The sequence below is a fragment of the Triplophysa rosa genome, linkage group LG18 (genome assembly GCF_024868665.1).
Source record: "Triplophysa rosa linkage group LG18, Trosa_1v2, whole genome shotgun sequence".
NCBI classification, from domain to species: Eukaryota; Metazoa; Chordata; class Actinopteri; order Cypriniformes; family Nemacheilidae; genus Triplophysa; species Triplophysa rosa.
The window spans coordinates 7,170,680-7,193,344 of NC_079907.1; the positions used below are offsets into that span (position 1 = coordinate 7,170,680).

Sequence of the window (22,665 nt, forward strand, 5' to 3'; positions counted from 1 at the left end):
CTCTAAACATGTTTAACGTCATGTGGGTGAGTAAAAAAATCACACAAAGTTGAATTTTGGGTGAACTTCCACTTTAAATTCTACACAGATTATGACATCAGACGTTAGTCTATTCCTCTCTGCACAAAACAGCTGTGCGGCAAACCACTTTACATGTAATACGTTTTTGTCCGTCTCCCTGCACTGTAACAATAAACAACCATTGTTTCTACCCTCCCTGATGGAAACACACCCAGTTATGATAAATGTGAAACTCACACTCACCTCCCTTAGATAGATAAAGGAAATGCTGCAACTAACACCATAAATCAATACGAAAAAACTAGACCTGACTGACACCCATTGCTAGAATCATAAACATAAACGTTATAACTGATAATAGTACTTTTTAATATATTTAACTTATTTTACACAACTTTCATAAAACAAAAAGGCTTTTAACTAGTAAAGAAATTGTTTTGCTCAGACTTACACAATGTTGGTGTTCAGAATGACTTGGGCAGAGCTCCAAAACAAAGACACAGATCACTGTGCATAACAATTATATCTAATTATAATTAATCCTTAATTGTTCTTTTAATAAATACAAATCAAGATATGTTTAAAAACAAATTCCTCCTTGTCCTTTATTTTGAAAATAGATGACTAGAATGCAGGCTACACTTACAACAACATGTGTACATAGTCATAGGCAAACAGTGTATGTGACATAACGATGTCACATGATAAACACAACATGCATGTAGAAAAAAGCAATATATCAGCAATATGCTAGAAAAAGTAAAGAAGTACAAAATGAATCTCCAATAAAAATGGGAAGGAATATTTCATATAATATATTTAATATATATATACATGTGTATATACATGTATATATATATATATATATATATATATATATATATATATATAATACACTACTGTTAAAAAAATTGGTTCACTTGATTGAAATGTTTTGCTAAACATTATTTGCATAGTTGTTGCATAGTTTTGATGAGTTAACTAGTATTATAAGTAAGTGCATCCAAACTTTTTAACGATAGAGTATATACATAAATATAGGTAAAGTAATATACTAAGCCAAACAGTACATACTGAGCAGTCAATTTACAATCTCTCTCATTTTCAGTATTTTTAAAGTCTCACCTGTTACTCGAGTGGTCTTGGTTCTAAGAACATGACTAAAAAGAGCTGTGAGACGCACCACTGGCTGGAGCAGAGAGCTCCAGAGACGAGCTCTAAATCCACTAGTGCCCATAATGTGCACAGAATCCTATGTCCAACACTTTCCCATAGGACTAAAGCAAGATTGAGACAGGATTTATGAGGGTATAGAGATATAGACAGAGGTATAGAGAAAGAGACACAAAAGGGTGCAAAGAAAGGGGCCCCTGGCTCCCACTCGCTATAGGTTTAGAATGTATTTCATATGTACGTGGGAAAGGTCTAGACGACAGGTCCAGCATTCCACATGTATAATAAACCATAAAAGTTAATGCCTTTACAGATTTAATCATTTAAAATCATAACTATAGATGGTTTCATGGGGGCACGTGCTGGACCAAGTTAATTTCCGGTCTGTGTTTGGTGATAATATAACCATTTATTTTATATTTTGACTTATTTTTTACAGTGTACAATACAATAAAACTGCAGCAGTAACCAAAACCATGACCACTGAACTGATGCAAATCAAACAGTGAGAAAATTTATACCCCAGAACAAGTCATTTTCAGCAAAACAATGCTTCATTTTTTAAATATAAAATGAGAATCATTGACAATGTTAACTGTGCTTAAAAGCTCCAAAAAAGCATTCTGTCAGTGAAATATGAAACTTTTTTCCATATGAAAGTATGGACTGAGCCTGTTAACCATCGGCCAATAGAAACATATCAAACCATAAGAACTGAACTGGCTATCCTATATGAAAATTATCTATTACCTAGAAAGTGTGAAGGTCAATCAGAGAGCATCAATGAGAGACCGCCGAATATTACACAACAGAACTGAGAGACTGTATGAATTACCATTCCAGGACACTTCTTTAATGCATACCTAATCTGAGAAGTTGTGGGCAGACCGACCAATACATGTTGATAACGATAGACTTCATAGGAAATAAGTCACGTTGACTCACACGACATAGAGAAATTCAACATAAAAGCTGTACGTACCAACACACCCACTACAGTAAACTCTGTCTCGGATGATGGTTTCAACAACACATCGATAGCATTCAGCGGGAACACCTGTAACACGTTTGACCTCAAACAGCAGACTGTTGCGGATATGGATATTTTAGATATTTTATACGTTTTAAATCACTGCCACATGCAAGAATGGTGCTGTGCAAATCCAGGTATCCAGTTATTCAAAAAAAATCTCTGCATGACTGAACACCCTGAGGGGCTTATAGTTCGTACTGTAGCAGGTAGTTTTCTAGGAATAATACTAGGACTGTCTGTTCTGTCTGACAGTGTAAACAACAGATAACAGATCACAGTAGTTTATAGTGGCAACATTAGTTTTTAGTGCATCGCTTAGTGCAAGTTGTAGCATTTTAACAGTTAACAAACACACAGGACACAGAAACAGATGAAATAAAAGTGCAAACATTTAGACACAAAAGCAACTTAGTAAAATATAAAGATACAAAATAAATACAATTTATAATAAATATAAAACTATACCTAAAAAAACAATAAATAATAATAATTATTATTAAATAAATTGTAATGCTCATATAATATAATTATTATTACTATTAAAGATATATTATAAATTATTATAAATATACATATTTTGTTTTCATTGTTTTAGTCTAATGAAGTACAAAATTATATAATAATCCACTAAACAATAATAATTAATATTATTGTTTTTATTGTTATTATAAAATAAATATTATTGTTATTGTTACTATTAAAAAGTTTTAGACTTAGTGCTGTCTAACGATTAATGGCAATTGATCGCATCCAGAACAAAAGTATGTGTTTACAAAATATGTCTGGTGCACTGTGCATATTAATTTTGTATTTATAAAAATATACACATACATGCATATACAGTATTTAAGACATATAAAAATTATTAAACATTTATATTTTTTTATATATTTAAATTATTGGTACATACATGTAAATATTTCCTAAATATGAATACAACACTAAAAAAAGTGAAAATTTAGACCAACTTAAAAAAAAATTTTTTTTACTATGGACAACTTCAAAAAATTACGTCAACTTGTTACAAGCAATTTTATTCGTTTTTCTCAAATTATATTTATGGCTGGGTTCAAATCAAAATGTATACATTTCAACAAACCACCATTATTGTGATCAGTGTTTGCTTTAGTTGGACTTTTAAGATCAATTGGGATCAAGTGATTGGTTACCGTTATCATTGTGTGGTTATTGAAACAATTGCTCAGGAGTGCGTTATTAATGTGTGAATAGTGTGTGATCCTACAGTGTGAGATTTAAACAGTGGTACTAAAACACAATATGAACTAATAGAAAACACTCAAAAAATTGCTGACTCAATTAGACATCAAGAATAAGTGTATGAATCTCAACAAAACAAAGTTTTATGCGGCAATGCATGCTGGGTAACATCATAGTACAAAACTCATTCATGACTCCCAGCACGCATTGCAGTTGATCTGTTTATCTGTATTAGTTTGATGATTGTCACCATTGTTGAGGTTTGTATGATGACTGTTGATGTCTAAGTGTGCCAAGACAATTGTCTGTTTATTTGATCACAGTATCTTTGCATTTGTGAACCAGGACATTCGAATCAGTCGTAAAAGATCAAATTCCACATTATTTAGTGTCACTTCTCATCTTTATCAAAGCTTAATAGACATCACAAAAACTTAACTTTAAAGCATATCTTCTTTTCTTATTAATGCACGAGTGTTCTTATTGAAACACTATTGTAAACACTTAAAGAGAAAAGAGATTAAATTTAAACAAAGTCAGGGATCAAAAGCAAACTAAAGGGAACTAAAGCAAACTCTGATCACAATAATGGAGGTTTGTTGAAATGTATACATTTTGATTTGAACCAAGCCATAAATATAATTTGAGAAAAACAAATAAAATTGCTTGTAACAAGTTGACGTAATTTTTAAAAGTTGGTCCAAAGTTTTTTTTTTCAGTGAAAAACAAATTTATATGCACACAGACATATATTCGCGTTTAATCGTCTGGCAGCCCTATTTCGAATGGATATTTTGTTTTCATCGTTTCAGTTGAATGATGTACAGAATAAAATAAAACAAACAAAAATGTTGTCCTTCATATTGGTAACTGGATACTAAAATTAAGCAATACATATTTTCTGTAAAAAATGAAAAAAAGCTTAGTCCCTACTAAAAAAGCAAACCATTCTATGATACTGAACCGAGTGTGAAGAGAGAAAGTATTACCCTGTAGCTGCTGCTGTTCCAGAGTCAGTGTCTCCATGGTGTATGTGCAAAACTCCAGATTCTCTAACGCTTGTTGTCTCGAGGTCTCATCCTGCTCGTCTTCAAGCATGGCCTTAAGCTCTTGGGCTGTATGGGAGTACATATCAATGTCTCTTTCCACCTCCTCCAACCTCAGGAGCAACCTGTACTGCTCCTGTTCTCTTTCTCCTTCTCTCTCCATCTCTTTCTCCAGAGCATCCTCTGCGTCCTCCACCTCTTCAACTACCTCATCCTCTTCCGGCGAATGGTAGAAGGGGTTGGACGAAGTCAGAGGCTGGCGGGGCATCACAGTGTTGGTGCGGGTGCATGGAGGAGGTGGCCGTGGTGCTGGCCGTGCAGGTCTGGAAGGCTGAGGAGCAAGGCGGCCATTGCTGGTGACAAGACATTGCAGGTTTGAAGGAGCCTGTGGCCTTTGGACCCGTGGACGAGGAGGAGGTGGGCGTAGCATTTTTCGTCTCTCGAGAGAGGAGGAGGCAGAGCCTGCTGGGGAGGATGTGTGGGGGAACAGACGGTCGATCGGGGAGGATCCACGAATGATGTCACTCTCACTGCTGTAGTCCAGAATGGAGTAATGGCGGGAAACTTTGTTGCCCCATTCGGAGCTGATCTCCTCCCATCTGCATTGTTCTGTTGGGTCGTTGACACGATCTGGTAAACTGTTTTCGAATTCAATCAGCTGCTGGGAAAGCTTGGCTTCAAGATCACCAGCGGACACAGCCAAAGCTCCCAGTGTCTGAGATGTAGGTAACCCACTGGAACTCGACCCAAACCGGTCCCTGCGACCATTCGATATTAGATCAGCATCATTGACGCTTGCGTGGCGTGTCACCTTCTTCTGCCTGTTCTTTTCACCAGCAATTTTACAACTGAGGGGTTTTCTGCTGTCATACGACGCATAGTGGCCATTGTTTCTTGTCCAGGTGGAATTAGGTGAGGTTTTAGTTAGTGGGTTTAAACTTTGATTCCTGGTGATGGGTGCTGGTGGAGGTTCCCGTAAGCTGGTGTGTGAACTGGTGCTGTATTGTCTGTTACTGAGGGCTTGCAAACTGGGTCTAGGAGGCAACCGGGGTCGAGCGTGATTGCTTGTGCTGCTTCTTTGAACTCCCCTGTGGGGTTGTGTTTGAGGTGGTGGGGGTCTCTCTATCCTTCGGTTTTGTGGTTGAACTTGTGATTGATTCTGCATTGCTTTTCTCTCTTGGGAAGTTATATCGGAGGGTGTGTAGCCAACACATTCCTCTTTTCTTTCTTCGTCTCTGCGTTCAAAGTAATCCAGGTCCCACACAGTGTAGTCTTCCTGGGTTGCCCACTCCTGCCCATATTCTGGAACTGTGTGATCTTGTTGAACCGAGCTTTCAGGTGTATAACACTCTTCTCTGCCAGTAACACAATTTTCATTTTCGGGTTGTGGTGCGACCTGCAGCTGTCCTTCTATCTTGACAAATCGATGTGGGAAAACACCTCTTCTGCCATGTATTTGCCCCTCCAACCAGCCATCCTCAAGCGTGGCCAGGATACGGATCCTACCTCCTACATCAAAGTCCAGCTCACCGGGCTCAAGGGCCCGAAATTCATGAAGGGCAACACCGTAGACAGCTCCATCTTCCTCCTCCTCTTCCTCCTGCTGTTGTTCAGTTTCCACCAAATGATCTTCATCTCTCTCTTCTTCCTCTCTCACCTCTTCTTCCTCCATGCTGTAAGCCGAATACTGTTCCAGCACCTGAGGTTCAGGCTCCTCCTGAGGCGAGTGCAGGGGTCCAAGCAGCTCCACGAATCCCTCTGGAAAAACCCCTGTCCTGCCGTACAGCTCACCCTGGAACCAGCCAGGCTCTGGCAGGCCTATGATGGTGATGACATCACCCTCACGAAAGTCAAGTTCTTCGTCTAGCTGGGCGTGGAGGCTCATGAGGGCGCGGGCCTGACCCAGGGCGTACGGGGGGAGTTCGGACGCCTGGGCAGCTGCACTACGCTCCGACAGCTGCCTGGATCGACCAGAAAGCTCCAACTCTTTAACACATGACGTGGGGAACAGGCCACGTGAGCCCCACGCATTACGGCCTCTCATCCAAACTTCGTGCACGCTGTCTTCAGCAGCAACTACATCACCTACAGCAGGAGAGAGCAGGACAAACACTTAATATTGGAAACATAAATAGAATCATGAAATGTATAATTACTTTGCAATAGCAAATACATTTTGACTGGTCTTCGAGCATATGGATTATATTAACTTTGGGAATGTGAAAATATAGTCTAAGAGGTATCTAAATCACTTGTTGATCTTCACACAGCTCTATTGCTTTTCACAAATAGCGTAAAGCAAATTGCGTGTTTTTCTTTTGTTCCAAATATAAACCTAAGTACTAACACAATTACAGTACACAAATAATAATCCTGTTTACAATTCGGAAAGTTGCCTGATGAGTAAAGTGGTACCAATTATACAAATATTTACATTACTTTTAAGGTTTAAGGTGGATTAGATTGTGGATTTAGATGGATTTTCACAATGTGTTTGTTTCATTTGCATTAGGTAGTACTTATTTGTATAAGTAGCACCTCTTTACTCATTGAACTGCATTCATGCTAAATCATGCTGTGTATAAAGCATAAAGGCATCTGCTAAATGACTTAAATGTACATAATATATATCCAGCGGGTGTCTAATTGTGTTAAAATTTCTGTTCGCAAACAGCACAAAAGACAAACACTATTTCTTTATGCTGTTTTTGTGAATAGCATTGGAGCTGTGTGAAGCTCACCTCTGACCTCAGGTCAGTTTGCACAGTAGTAGACAAGTCACGGCTGTGGTCAGTTTCAGTCTAAAACGCACAACACACACACCAGCAGGAGCCAGAATGTCCACTGGGATCACAGAGGTCACATTCCACACAAACATGCTCCTCCTCCCATTGTGTTCAACTCATAAACTAAAACAGCATTTATGATCCACGCTGAATATGCCAAATACATCAAGCTTTTCACAAAAAACTAAGGAAGCGTGTCACAGTATTTCACACACAATTTCCACACATGGTTCTGTCTGATCTAAACCAGTAGATCAGTAGCAAAACACCCACATTTATTTTCAAAGCAACGAAGAGAAGATAGAACAATACAGAGCTAATAGGCAAACAATAGAAGAACAAACGCATGGTTTTTAAATTTATAATAAACCTATTGGGATGACGGGTATGTACTCTAAAAACAGCTTGTGACATCTAGTGGTGAACTGGGATCAGTACTACTAAAAATGCTATTTTCAACCACCTGTAGAGATAGTTTTCATGAAATGGAAACTCTAAGGAAGGACAAAACTTCTTAAGCATAAAACTAAAGCGTGTGATTTATCTATAATTACAAGTCAGACCTTCCTTTTCTGATTCAGATCTCTACTATATAAAATAAAGAAAAGATTGCATAAACCTTTAAAACGTGATCATAGAAGCTAGTTTCATCAACATTCTTGGCATTTGGCCTGACTTATGACCTAGAGCTCTATTCTCTACTCTAAAATAATACCTTTACCTCTCACACAAGGCATTATGCTGCGTCCAAGAAGGATTTGGGCTAAGAAAGAGAAGATAGCAATACAAAAAGAAGTGATAAATGTTTTAATACAGTCAGAATGACACCAAATATAGACCATTTTGCAAGACGTAAAAACATTGGTCCAGAAACACATTGTTTTACGCTTTTTTCACATCTTAAATATGTATGTGTATCATTTTAATTCAGTTCTAAATGTTCTGTTGGTTATATTTTGTTCTCCTGTTTGTGTAGTGTTAAAAACAGGAAGTGCTTCTGGACTGATGTTAAGTTTTGCAAAATGGTCTATAGTGTAATTTAGCTCTTTCACCAGGTTCAGTATCTACTAAAGTCAATATAACACACAACCTCAATTTGCATTTGAGTGCGTTTCCTGCATTGTATTATCACCAGATTCTCTAAAATAACCATGCAAAGATAACAGCACAAACATCCCAAAATAGCTTTTACAATAATTTGGCAGACAAAAGGCATTTGTATGTCAATTTAACATGTACTTGCTCCAAAAGAAAGACAGTAACCTGATTAAAGACCAATTTAAGCATAGGTTTTTGCTTTGAAAGACAGCACAAATGTGGCGGCATGTTAAACAATTAAGCATGTAATATATTTACCTCTCTTTAAGGGTAAGCTTCCAGACTCCACAGAATTAAAGTCATTGATGCACACATAGAGATTCTCTCCTGTCTTGGTGCTTGGAATTGTAACGGGTTCCACAAAAGTGCTTGGAAACTGGCCTGAAAAACAGACAGTGGAAAGAAAATGAACACCTAAATATAGAAAGCAGGAGACTACCGGTAGTGAGTTTAAAAGAGGATTTTACCTGTGACTCCATCTTTGATACCGAGCAGCCAGAATTCATCAACAACGCTGAGCACTTCGATGACATCACCAGTAAACAGAGGAAGTTCTTCTGAGACGCTGGGTAGGAACTCAAACACAGCACGCACCACCGATCCGGCCTCCATTTCGCTCATCCCCTGACTACCACAAGCATCAGAAATCTTCATATAATGGAGCTGCTAAGGAACAAACAAATAAACCAAATTATTTATGGTTTGTATATCCCTAGGCTATTAGACTGTTATTAAGAGTTAGGATGCCTTTTACTATTAAAGATCTGCAGTAATTTCACATTCTAAGACAATGAGGTCAAATAATGACTTCAGACCAGCTGTTAGAAACATACAAGAATGAGCAGCCAAGGAATAGAACTGTATTTGTTGTTTTAATATTTCTCCAGGAAACTTGTTGTGACTGTCATTTATAAGGAAAGGGGAGATTAATTTCACCTCTCTGGACAACATCTCTGGACAACAAGCTGAAATGTGTTTATACACCAACCAAAACATATTTAGTCATTTGCACAAGAGCAATAATGGGGCGGAGGCCTTGAGGGACATGCCATTACATTGAGTCAAAGTTCTGAGCAAAAACATTCAAACTATACAATTTTACTTGTGAGCCCTTATAAAACATTTGTTTTGGTTTTATTAGCGTAAAAAAATCGCACTTTATTATTAGCGTTTTACAGTTTTTCTCGATTGCTAACACACAATTCATGAAACAATTCACCATTTTCTGACAACTATAAACACATTCTCAGAACAATACACCAACTTGTACAAACCCCACACACAAACAGTCTCAATTTGCAAAGGTTTAACCATGTTCTCATTCAGAAAACACAAACACACAATATAATGAACTGAAGTGTCAATATGTAAACTCAAATAGCACACATTTATCCATCAGTAAACATTCAGTATCAAAACTGATGACACACCAATCAGAATCTCAGGATAATATCAATAGGAGCACAGGTAATTGTGCATCTTAGAATCATCTATGGGCTTTATACTACTTACTGTAAACATACAGTATAATTACAGTACACACTTTATATGAGAGACATGTCACTATTCTGTATCCAGTAAACTGTAGCACAATTTTTGCTGAAAATACGGAATACTTTTACAAAATTGGGCCAAAGGTGCAGAGGATGCCATATTTTTTACATTGCCTCCTATTGACAAATCGCTTCACTGTATTGTTTCCTTTATCGTCTCTGTAAGTCGCTTTGGATAAAAGCATCTGCTAAATGCCTGAATGTAAATGTTATTTGTGCAGATGTGTACCATATTGTGTTGCATGACCAGTTTATATTGTTCTTTGGTTTTTGAACCTTTCTTGTCTTGTAAGATCATCTTCATCTACTTTCAGTAGTGTAATGTTTTATTTTTATTTTATCCTAAAGCTCATTCTTGCACTTTGATCTGCACTCTTTTATGTTGTATATTCTAATACACACTAAGCTGTCAAATTATTCTTGAATCCCACTAAGAGGTTTTAGTAACAGTGTTTTGAATTGATCTTACCAGTTTCTAAGACTATGTTGCAGTGTGGGTGATTTTGAGGGCTTGTGTGTCATGTCTGCGGGAAAAGCTTGGTTTTTCAGCAAGTTTGAATGGTTTTGAGAAGAGAGCTTCATTTTGACCTGACAATAGGATGTTTGGGGAATTGGGTGAGATGTTATGGATTTGTGTTTACTGTTTTGAGAATACGAGGCATAATTTCAAGAAATGTGTTCAAGCAATCGAGAAAAACTGTACTATAAATAAAACAAAAAATGTTTGTCTTTAAGAATTTTTTTACATTTTCTTAAAGGGACAGTGTACTTAAAAATAAAAATTTGTATACGTTTCTTTTCTGTGGAACCCAAAATAGGATATTTTGAGAAATGTTGTATGGTTTTGTGTCTATGCAATGCAAGTCAACAGCCAATGTTACCAGCAAATATCTTAATTTGTGTTCTGCAGAAAAAAGTCATACAGACTTAATATGACAAGTAAGAGGGTGAGTAAATGATGAAAGAATTTTAAATTTTGGGTGGACTGTCCCTTTAAGAGTGGGACAAATTTGTGAAAACATCCTCGCAATTACAGTGTTACCTCTCTGGTATTAAATAATAATAAACCGCACTTCAATTCACTGACTTCAATTCATTTCAAGTCTGTGAAACGTTCTCACTTATATGTGTAACTATGAATGTACACTGCCAAAGGATATGAAAGCGTTTATGGATGGCAAGATTGAGAAGGCATATTGTTCTGGTCCTCCTCATTTACAAATAAATGAAGAGATTGATCTCACCCACTGATGCAGCCAATCCAGAATGAATGGAGGACAAAATACCACAGTGAGAGTGTGAATGTCAGACAGAGAATGATAGAGAGAGAGGAAATGAGAGCATTTTTTAGAAGCTCAAAGGGCTCTCTGTCTACTCTGTGTGTGAGAGTGTGTGTCTCTCTAGGGACCTCTCGGGTATCGGGTGAGGGGTAACAGGTGACCCTACCAGGAGGTGACATGGGTCACAGCAGGACTTGTGTAGTTACTATGGTAATGGTTGCCAGGTGTTAAGTTTGTGTCTGAACAATGGGGGGGTCCCCAATATACTTTATGTAAGATTAGTAGTGTGAATTAGTGATACAAATTTAAATATCACAATAAACATCATGCATAAGCTACAAAAGCTGAGTGTTAACCACTAGGCCATTCCTATTCTCATATTACATGGTTAAGTTAAGATGCTTTAAAGCCACATTTTGTAAAAACCGCCGCTAGAGGACGCACATTCAAAAAAACAACAATTGCGTAGCTTGATGATGAAGCTGTGAAGGAGCGTGGAATGATGAGATCTGTTGTCTTCAACTCCACCGCTGATGGCCATCAATGAGACGGGAACTAGTAATCATGTAAATGACAAACAAGGGTAACGCGGATATGACGCCATTGACAGGCCATTGACAGGAGACTGCCAGGCATCATGTCACTGTTTAAAAAAGCGATTTTCTCATAATTTACAAATAGTTGGAAACATTTGAGATATTGTACTTTAAGTACTCAACTGAAAAATATATATAACACTGGCCTAGTGGTTTTAGGATATTTTACTGCAAAATTGTTACAAACTGTACCTTTAAGTGACAGAAGTGGGTACAATTCCACTAATGTGTATCTGCAAGGTATGTTGCACAACTTATAAAAACTTTTTAGTCAGGCATCAACATGGACACCTTTTGCTCCAGCACTCCATCAAGTCTTTTAGACAGCAATGCGTGTCAGTTACAAAAAAAATGTGCACCGACAGAACTCAGACTGTGTCAATCCCACAATCCTCTACGACAGTAAACAGTAAACTACAGATGAATTATAACAATACAGAACATTAACATTAATAAAGGAGTGTGAAGCTAAAAAATCATTTGTTTACGTCTTTGAAGAGCATTCACACGCCAAGATTTTCTGCTGTGCTGTGCTCCATGATCAACACACGGGAATCCCTGTGAAAACAGAAAATGGAGACTTTTTGTCTCAGTATTAAATACCTTTCATTGTCGCACTCTTTCAACAGCACATCAAGCTGACCAAACCTTAAGTCAAGTTGCTTTCATGAGGGAAATACCAATGTGAACACGTTCAGGCACATGAGCATGAAGCCACACAGACACACATCTGTGTGGGTGTGTTAGAGAGAGAGAGAGAGAGTAGCAGCACGTCTCTCTGCTTTAGGATCCCACAGAACCGGGAGATCCCAGTGTGTCATTCCAAGACGTTCTGTATATTTCCAGCTGACTACACAGTTCAGTTTATGTGAATCATCATGTCAGACAGAGAACTTGTATGCTTTTAAAAGCTGCCTGCACCTCTTTTCACTAAGATTTATTTCGCTTTATTTCATAATGTCTTTTATGCTTTGCCTTGCCTTCTTTGTTTTACAATAACCTTTTTTTCATTTTACCTACTTTATTACACAGTTAAAAGTTATAATGTACTTGAGACCTCGCTATACAGTATAGTGCTACCAAATGCATGTTGCGCCTAACAGCAGTTACTATATTTACTTTACTATATTAAACCTTATTCTTATGAATGTTGTCATCTCCATGATTTGGCAAAGCTGTTTGAAAGAATACAGGACTGCTTATGTTTTGCTTCTTGTTCCTCTGACTCAGTTCATCTGACGCAGAAGAACAAGGTCTGTACTGATGAGCAAACAAGTATGTGTAGTAAAAAGAATAGGCCACTCATTTACCGCATGTACCAAACCGGTAACTTCCTGCACCACAACTATTTAATGAAACTTCAGTCATGAATTACTCACTAGTTGTTCTACACCTGTAAAAATGTCGTTGTTTGGTTGAACATAAGATTTTTGGAAGAATGTTAACAACCAACATTTCTGGGGCACTATTGACTACCACAGTAGAAAAAATTACAATGGCAGTCAAAGGTGCCCCAGAACTTTTTGCTTTTCTAAAATCCTCAAAATATCCTTTTTATTATTATCCTACTATGGTAGTCAATGATCCTACTATGGTAGTCAATGGTGCCCCGGAAATGTCAGTTGCTAACAGCACTCAGAAGCAAGCAGAGCAAATGGTCCCCCAAAGGTCACTAACACTCGACTGAAGAATACAAGTTCACCAGGCAAGACAGACAAGGAACAATTTCAGCCTGGCAGAGAAGTAGAATGTAACCTGTGGATGTGTAAAAAAACTAAATAAGACAAAGGCTTTCATTGGTGGCAAAGGAACAACAATTCTTCTGAATCAAACTCACTACAAACTCAACTCACTACTTGATATTTCAAAAATTCTCAAATTCTGCCTCTTTTGCAAATTGTGCAATAGCACCAGCTGGGTGCAGGGACGTTTGTTCAATAATTTTATGTTTATATGGTTATAAGCTGAACTCTTGAAAACGCATTTTTTCTAAAACACAAGTATTTATTATTTCTCTGTCATGTCAAATAAATGATCTTGCCATCGACCATCACTACCTTTGTCTTCTACCTCATCCAATCACTGATAAAAGATGCTTGACATGAAAGTACCACAAGAGTGATTTGTACAACATGACGTTTAGATTTTCTTTTACAAATTATAAGTAACTTTGCAACTTCTTGTCAACTACCAATACCAATCAATAAACACTTTCTCTCTAATATCGGCTAACACTATAGTCCCTCAAAAGACTACGTCAATGTATTTCCCTAAACCTAACTCTAACCTAACAGTCTACTAATACTCTAATGTGAGTTAGTTGACATGTAGTTGCGGAGTTACTTATAGTCGGTATGTCTAAAGTGGACTATCCTAACCAAGGCTTGATCAATCAACACCTTCAGCTACTGTTTCAATGGATAACACACGTCAGCATGCATCAAATTTGATCTATGAGACTCATCACACTTGCATTCGTCACACAAAATGACGAGCAAAAATCTTAAATTTTAAAAAAGATGAATGAACAACGAAAACTAGTGAAAGAGAGAGAAAGGCTCTTAGAAAGTCTGCATGTGTGTGTTTGTGTGTGAGCGAGACACTTGGCACTGGGGTGATAGCGGTGGCATTACAACAGACAGCTTTGTAAACACAACTCTAACACTCATGCTGGAGTCTTTCAAAGAGGTCACACACACACACACACACACTCAAACAGCTGGCTTCAAAACAGAGAAGCAACTGTGCATTAGACGAAAGATTCAGCACTGTGGATTAGAGTGACATAATATCACTGTCGTGTCGTGTATGCGCATATATCAGAGAGTTTGTTTGTAGGTGTCTTTGCAGGGTGTTGACCCTGTCTGTTTTTTTTTACAGAAGCATCAGCATTACAACAACCAGGAAACAACCAAATGTGACACAATACATGACATGCAACAACTACTAATGTCCTAATTTGGGCTTCTTTGTCTTAACATGCTGCAAAATTACCATTAATAACATTGCATAGCATGAACATTAAAGGGACAGGGCACGGTGTAAGACTCGCACACATCTGGCTAAGACACAACCCACACATCTGGCTTTGCTTTGCCCGAGTGGAATAAACATTATACATCATCCTTCCTGATATTTCTAAACCCCGACGTCTCTTTCGCTTTCTGTATTTCTCACTCTCATAAGTGTGTCTGATCCGGTCCTGGATGGAGTATTAAATGGCGAAAATTTTTGTATGGCTACATGTCAGCAATCTCTATTCGGATCAGACAATCTCTTAAAATCCAACGCAAACTCCTTTCCTCTGTTCCTATTCCACTACAGTGTTCCCCTTCTGGAACCTGATCTGCTGACCGCCTGCTTTTATTTATTGAACAGGTCCGATTTCACGCCAACAATAGGGGGAAATGTGGGGAGGTGTGGAGAGGGGGCTATTGCAACACAAACCGAGGGCTGGATGCTTCCATATTGTGGCACTTTCTGCTGCTTTTTTGTATAACTGGTGGGTGTTTATCGCACTGGCATTGTGCGCGCCCGCAGTGTGGCACGCTCTTTAAAAGCATTCGTTCCAAAACAGTCCCAACACCGGAGAATTGGATCATTCTTGATGCTGTAAGCTCCAAATTATGTGGCTTACTCCCGTCTCACAGAATGTGATGAAGAGACCGGCTTTTAATGAGATCATAGCAATAAGAAATGCAAATACAAAGAACTTTTTTTTTTAATTTGCTCTATTTTATTTATGACACAAAAAGACAAATCAGTCACAATGAAAGTAAAGGGATAGTTCACCTAAAAATGGAACTCTTGTCATCATTTATTAACCCTCATGTCATTAAAACATGTCACCCTCGTGTCAAAAAAATTGTATACGACCCTTACATTTGTGGAACACAAAAGAAGATATTTTAAGTGGTTTCTTATATGCAATGGAAATCAATGGAGGCCAACGTTGTGTTCCTCAAAATGTCTTCTGTTTTAAACATTTTTGTATGGCTCTTTCTTCATTTCTTAGAGTACCCACACTTCCTCATGGGCCGGACCCACACTTAGAGTACCCACACTTCCTCTTTTTTTCTCAGAGTGCCAAGTTTCTAGGCTGACTTCACAAGAACGAGGGTGGAAGGTGTATGTTTGGCAGGTCTGAGCTCAGTTTTAAGGAGAAATCCAGTACTCAAGAGACCATGCACGAGGTGGAGAACTTTCCCTGAGACAGAGGAAAAAAAGAGAGCCGGCCCAAATAGAAAAGGTTGCCATGGAAACCAAGTAGCTTGCAGGACTGTGTGAGAAGACTTTCTTAAAATGTCAAATTCTCCCATGCCCCATCCCTCCCATCCAAAAGCACAACCTTGAGAGGCTGGTTTTTATTTAAAGGCTATGCAGAAAACAATCTCCAACAGAGAATCTAATGAGGTTATTGGACTACTGCCCACTGCTAAGGCCTAAAGTAGCTTGAATGCTATGCACAATAAGACTCCCCCCAGAACATTCAAGAGAATCAAAACAAAACTCGAAACAACAATGAGCATTTTGTGTCTAAATGACTGTGTGAAGCATCTAAAATATCACCAGGGCCCTTTTAGACAGCAATGCTTCCAGTTACTGTTTATAGGGTTTGAAGGAACATGTCAGAAAAAAGGATCTGAAACATGTTCTCATTATTTTTAATGGCACTACTTGAAGCTGCAACTATTTCAAATGTCAAATGGCTTGCTGTGGGGTTGCGACAAGCACGAATGCATGATGTGGTTGCATGGGTCACCCAATTAAAACTAACCCACAGCCTAACCCACAATAAAGCCCGGTGGCGTGTATTCCATAGGCCTACCCTAATCTGACAAGTTTGAACCTCATTTGAGTCCAAGAGAGAGAGTCTGTGACAAGTCAACAGCATCTTAAAGTCCCAAGAACACAGCTGACGTTCTAGATAAATGATATCCATCAGTTGTTGTGAGATTAATGTTGTCAAATGAGTTTGTGTGGTGCAGATGATGTAAAAACAAACCAAGGCTACATCTAACATCAATGACAGGACCAATGAGAGAGGCATTGTAAACTCACTGTTGAGTCATACAGTCTAAACTTCAGTTCTGCCTGAAAAAGCATGTTAGGAATGTACCAAACTTTCTTGCTCTGGAATCTGATTGTTTCCAGTACTATGGAGGCAAGTCTCTACAGGTTTTGAACTTTTTGTCATCATTTGTTAATCCTCGTTCATTACAAACCTGTGTATGACTTTCTCTGGTGAAACACAAAAGATGTTTTGAAGAACATTTAGACTGAAGTACTACACACAATGAAAGTAGATAAAGATTTTAGGCTGTCAGGTTCTGAACAACATGAAAACTAAACAATGACAGAATTTTCATTTTTTTGTAGCAAGTATCCCATTAAGATGTCTATCAATCTCATCTAGTGATAAAGAAAAAACATGAACTGGCCAATATTTGGCCATCTTTATAGTTTTCCAATCAAAAAATATTCTGTCCTCTCTTTTGTGGTATGAGTTGATATACTTTTGTATAGCTAGCTACTGTATAGAACTATGGCTGTCATTTAACAACATCGACAAAACAAGCCTCCAATGACAGGGAATACCACTGTCAACCAAATCAATAATTCAAACTCTTTGTGTGTAACAAGGAATCAAGTCTCATGCCGTTTTCTGTAGACAGATCTCCATAGGACTTAATGCTTTTAAAAAGTGATAAATTATTGAATGGTGATCTATTGGTTCCAAATAACATCCCACCAACAGAAGCCAACACACTACCCGTAGAGAACCACAAACCCATCACACCTTCAATCGAAACACAATACAATTTCACATTATAACCAATCATTTATGTAATTCCTGTAATTGATTCCATTTTGTCAGCAAGCTATATATTGATGCTGTTTTTCAAAATCAGCGCAGCATTTTAAAACAACTGCTAACATCAGTTTCACTTTACTGAAACTCCAAATGTTCATACTGTCAGGTTTACAAAACTAAAAGTTCCTGATTGACAGGAACTAATGTGATATTTTCTATATTGGATTACAACAATGATAAACAACAGAGTTCCGTTAATCGTTGGGTAAACACAGCATGCCAATACCCATTCAAGATTATACTGTGCTGATGAGTAGTATGCATACTATGTTTGCGCTCATGAATTGTGCCCCAAAGTCTGGCATGCTGTCTGGGCAAAAGAGACGAAACAACTGACAACAGTTGTCATGCCAGGTGACGAGTGTTGCAAACTACTTCAACATACTATTGGCATAATAAAATCACTGACAATTCTTATTCTCCTAATTGAGGTTTATGATTGAAAGCTATCATATAATGTCTCCGTTTGAAATTCATGATTTTACAGGCACCCTTACTTATTGAGATTATAACTAGAATTATGCATGCTATTCGCCAAAATACTACAGTACCGGTTTTATGCAAAAAAAAGTAACAGTAACAAATGCAAACGGAAGAAATGTTTCCATGCTCGCGGTTTATCTTACAAATGTATCTACTGTATAGATCAGCGTTGTAATTCCCCATTCTGGAACATTTATACGTAACGACGCTACCATACAATTCATTTGAAACTCGTAATAACATTCATTCTACAAGATTTCACTTACCTCTGTGACCTCATTTGAGTCATATGTCTTTAATGTGGTTAACGTTACACAGCGCTGTTAAAAAGGCGCGACCAAAAAACAACAGCAGAGGAGCATTTCAATTCGAGCGGATACTTTGCTATTTCCCTTTAGTTCTTTCTATCGCTTTAATATTGCTCATGAACACATATCGGATCAGCGCGAGAGGCATTTTTATGCCTGTCAGTACTTGGCTCACACGTTGCAGATAATCCGATCTGGCTGGTCATCTCTACGCCACGGCGGGATCAGCTGTCATCCCAATGCAAGTCCCACCAGGCTGATCCTCTACTCCCTCCATGCTGACATCAACATCAACATACCACCCTCTGCTGACAGGGACCTATCCCGAGCATGGGGCTGCCTTCAAAGAATGCCTGAAAGAAATTCATGCTCTCCATCAACCTCTGTTATCGTACATAACCTCCCTCAACCGATATTATCGTATACTGTATATTGTACGTAACCGAAACAGCATCATTATATTGAGTCAAACAATCTAGTATATATTCGTAACAATAATAATTATGTGTGTGTAACGTTACTAAGAAAAATAGAGAAAAATAGCATTATGTGTGTACACTTCACTTTTTTATGAAATCGTTAGCCTTTCTTTAAATAACCTTACTATAATGAGGATAATTTTATTCTTGAGGATAATATAAGGGACAATTTATTTTTAATCTTAATATGGACAGGTTAATCGGACGCACGCGCCTGGCTTTAAATTATAATTTCCGATCTGTGTTTGGTTATCGGTCTGGCTAGTGGCTAACGTTAGTAATATAACAATTTATTTTATATTTAATTTACATAAATATTCATGTATATTCATATTTTATTGTATATTATTTGTATTAAATAAAATTAAAACTATTCATCAACATTGATACTTTGCGGAGGTCTACCGGAAGTTAAGTTTGGGCCACATAACGTTTGTTTATGCCGCTGAAACATCTACATTTATTTATTCATATTCGAGATCTCAGATATTTCAGTGAGAGACCAGATCCACAGATTATTTTGTCTAATGTCTGTTTCATGCACTTTATATCAGCCTTAGAAAATAAGGACACTTATTTGAACTTGCTGATAGTTAATGTAAAGGACATAGCTGGATAGATTTTTTATAGACCTTCAGAGTCAATATTATTGCAACAAGGGAACATGAAGTTTCAAATCGCATTCTTGAAGGTAAGATTATTTTTGCTATGTCTGCATTAACCCCGACTTCCTTATATTCAGAAACAATGAAAGGAAGCTGCATTTGAGGCCCTTGTTTATTAGGTTGTGTTGACAGTATAAATTCCTCTAGCAACTAAGCAAAAACTGGTTACTGACACTTTGTCAAAGTCAGTATCAGTTTTCTTGTATCATATTGCACAGGGGATCTGATTGTGTGTATAACACAGAAAAAACACTATGTTATGATTTTATTTTACTACAGAAAGTATTGAACCCCAGAACAGTTGCGCGGTCAGGTTTCTAAAGTGCCGGTGTAGGATTATCTAAGGATTACCTTGACCTCTGGGTATCATTCTTTGCATGATTTAGCCATCTCCAGTTCCTGTCAGCTGACATGGACCACCTGACTTTGATCCCCTGTTATAATTCAGTTAAAAAGATGAATTTAAGTGGGTGTCCATGGGTCAGTGTGTAGGCCATAATAACTGTATGCTGTTTTGTATGGGTCACATTGTTGCATTCAGCTCTGTGTTGTTAGCCGCTCTGACACAACATGCCCACTGCATCTATGAGAAAATGCCAGATCTGTCATATCCTGGAAGCATGAAAAGATTCTGTTGTCACTCCTACAGAGACATTTTCATTGAGAAAGACCATGTGAGCTTGATGCTCTTTGTTGCCATTCATTCTTGTTTGTCTACTCACTCTACAGTACGTCAAGAGCTTTGAAACATTTACAAACAATGAAATCCTCTCAATTTTGTGACTGCTATGACAAATGTATTCACAGATTGTAAATGACATAGATTGTTAAAGGGGTCATATGGGGCGACTACGTGTTTTTCTGTGTCTTTGGTGTGTTATAAGTTGCCCATGCATGTATTAGACATGTAAAATTGCAAAAATTTAAGTGTCGGAACAAAAGATGCATTCTATCTAAAAGCGAATGGTCACCCAAACCTGCCTGAAACGCCTCGTGTAACCACACCCCCACAAATATACGTCAGTTTGTGGTATGATTTGACTAAGACCGCCCAAATGTATACGCAAGTAAGGTGACGTACCTATCAGTACAATTGCTTTGGAACCTGATGTTCCAAATATGGTTAGAGGCGTTACATTTCCGTTACACGCTTGCAGTATTCGACCAATCACTATGCACTGGTTAACTGGCCAATCATAGCACACCTCGCTTTTCAGAGCGATGAGCTTTGTAAAAAATAGATAAAAAGAGGAGATACAAACATGCACGGTATGCGGAAAATACGGCGTTTTTGAACCTTAAATCGTGTATACACATTGCATTACATGTAAAACAAACGTTACTATTCGTTTTAGCTGTGTCATATGACCCCTTTAACAGTATGATTGGAAGTGATCTGCTCGTAGCTGGCATGCAGCATTCTTTTTCCTGGCTCAATTTCAGTCTCATTATAGGCGTTGCTCTTCAAATATATTATTCTTTGCTATGACGTATGAAGCATTGCTTTGTATTTTCCAGCTGTGGAGTCTTCTAATTCTGGTTCACAAAATTCCTGAAGTACATTTTCCTTTTTCCTGTTATTCAGAGCACATTGTTATTTGTATGTGACTGACCATAGATACGCAGGAAGAACAATTTGGCACTGTTTACTTTAGATTATAACCTGCACAGAGTACATGTTTTTAGTATTGTTGATAGATCATATTATTGCAGCCATGACATTACACATCAATTTGCTGTGATAAAATGATTTGATCAAATAAAATGATTTGGAACTGTGGGTTTTAAAATCTAATTCTGAGATAACAAGCATCAAAGTTTGATTTCACCATGATTTCAATATTTGTCATGACATTACTCAGTTAATATTAAAGATATTAGGGTTATATTTTTACAGAATGTTCTTGACATTTCAAAGGATGATTTTATGTAGAAAACAGCAAATCACAAAAAAAATGTCTTTAGCTGGGTTTTCACAGACTGGGTCACATTTTGTTGTTACTGTAATAGAAGAGTGTTGTAGGAAAAGGAGAGGTTTAGCAGTATTACACTGACCCCTAGTGTCTCCATGACTGTCTCCAATAAGTTCCCCTTCTGTTTTTGAACGGTTGAGAATTTTGCAATAGTGTTCTTGCTGACAAGTATATAGTATATTTTGTGTACAGATTACACAAATATACTAATTGAAAATGATTTGCAACTAGCACATTTTTATATAAAGCGCTTAAGTAATTTTGTCATATTACACAAAATTGTACTCGATTGGCCAGCAGATTGCTGTCTATCTATATAAAATCATACTGTACACACTGTTACCTTTAATGCACAGAACTTCACCTAGACTGCTTCTGATTTTTCAATTTTAAGTTTGGGGTATCCATCCACATACTGTTTTGTTAAAAACACGTATCCATTTAATGAAACAATTGAACTGTGATAAATGTCAAATTGTGCAATATTTTGTCACCTTGGAATTTTAAGTTTCTATCTGAATTTTTTTGTACAAAAATATTTATTCACATTTTCTTATTCTGTGGCAACTTATTTACATTATGTGATGTTTTTTTCTTTATGTTGTGCACATTTTTGGCACAAAAAGTCAAATAGAATGCAAAAACTTTTAAGCTCAATATCTCAAAACTTCTCAGAATGCAGGTGACGATTTATATTTCGAAAGGTTTTCTCTCAAGATAAAAGCACTGATAATTATATAATATGATATGTGTGACCCTGGACCACAAAACCAATCATAAGGTTCAAATTTTAAAGGTGAAAAAAAACGATTTTCATTGATGTATGGGGTTTGTTAGGATAGGAAATTATTTGGTCGAAATACAGTTTGAAAATCTGGAATCTGAGGGTGAAAAAAAATCAAAATATTGAGAAAATCACCTTTAAAGTTGTCCATCAGAGGTGCTGTAGCAGGCCATTGCTAATACTAAGAAACAGGTTTGTTTTAACACTCTATTGGCTTACTGCTGTAATGACGTTGTGGAGAACAGATGAACTCGGAAGCCGAAATTCTGTTTGTATTAGAATGTATTAAACCAA

At 37.4% G+C, this 22,665-nt stretch overlaps 1 protein-coding gene across 2 annotated transcripts in view; it reads right to left on the reverse strand.

The window, feature by feature from the left end:
• The window catches only part of dnmbp (dynamin binding protein), a 41,585-nt gene extending 22,825 nt beyond the window's left edge, over positions 1-18,760 (reverse strand). Inside the window, exons 1-4 of one of the 2 annotated variants that reach the window (XM_057357748.1) lie at positions 18,429-18,760; positions 8,843-9,038; positions 8,634-8,756; positions 4,435-6,576 (exon numbers count right to left, since the gene is read on the reverse strand). In XM_057357748.1, coding sequence (XP_057213731.1) covers positions 4,435-6,576; positions 8,634-8,756; positions 8,843-9,029 — 2,452 coding nt within the window. In that variant the 5' untranslated portion in view covers positions 9,030-9,038; positions 18,429-18,760. Of the gene's footprint in view, positions 1-4,434; positions 6,577-8,633; positions 8,757-8,842; positions 9,042-18,428 lie in introns of both variants that reach the window. The other variant, XM_057357747.1, reaches the window with a different exon arrangement.
• Between the last annotated feature and the right edge of the window lie 3,905 nt (positions 18,761-22,665).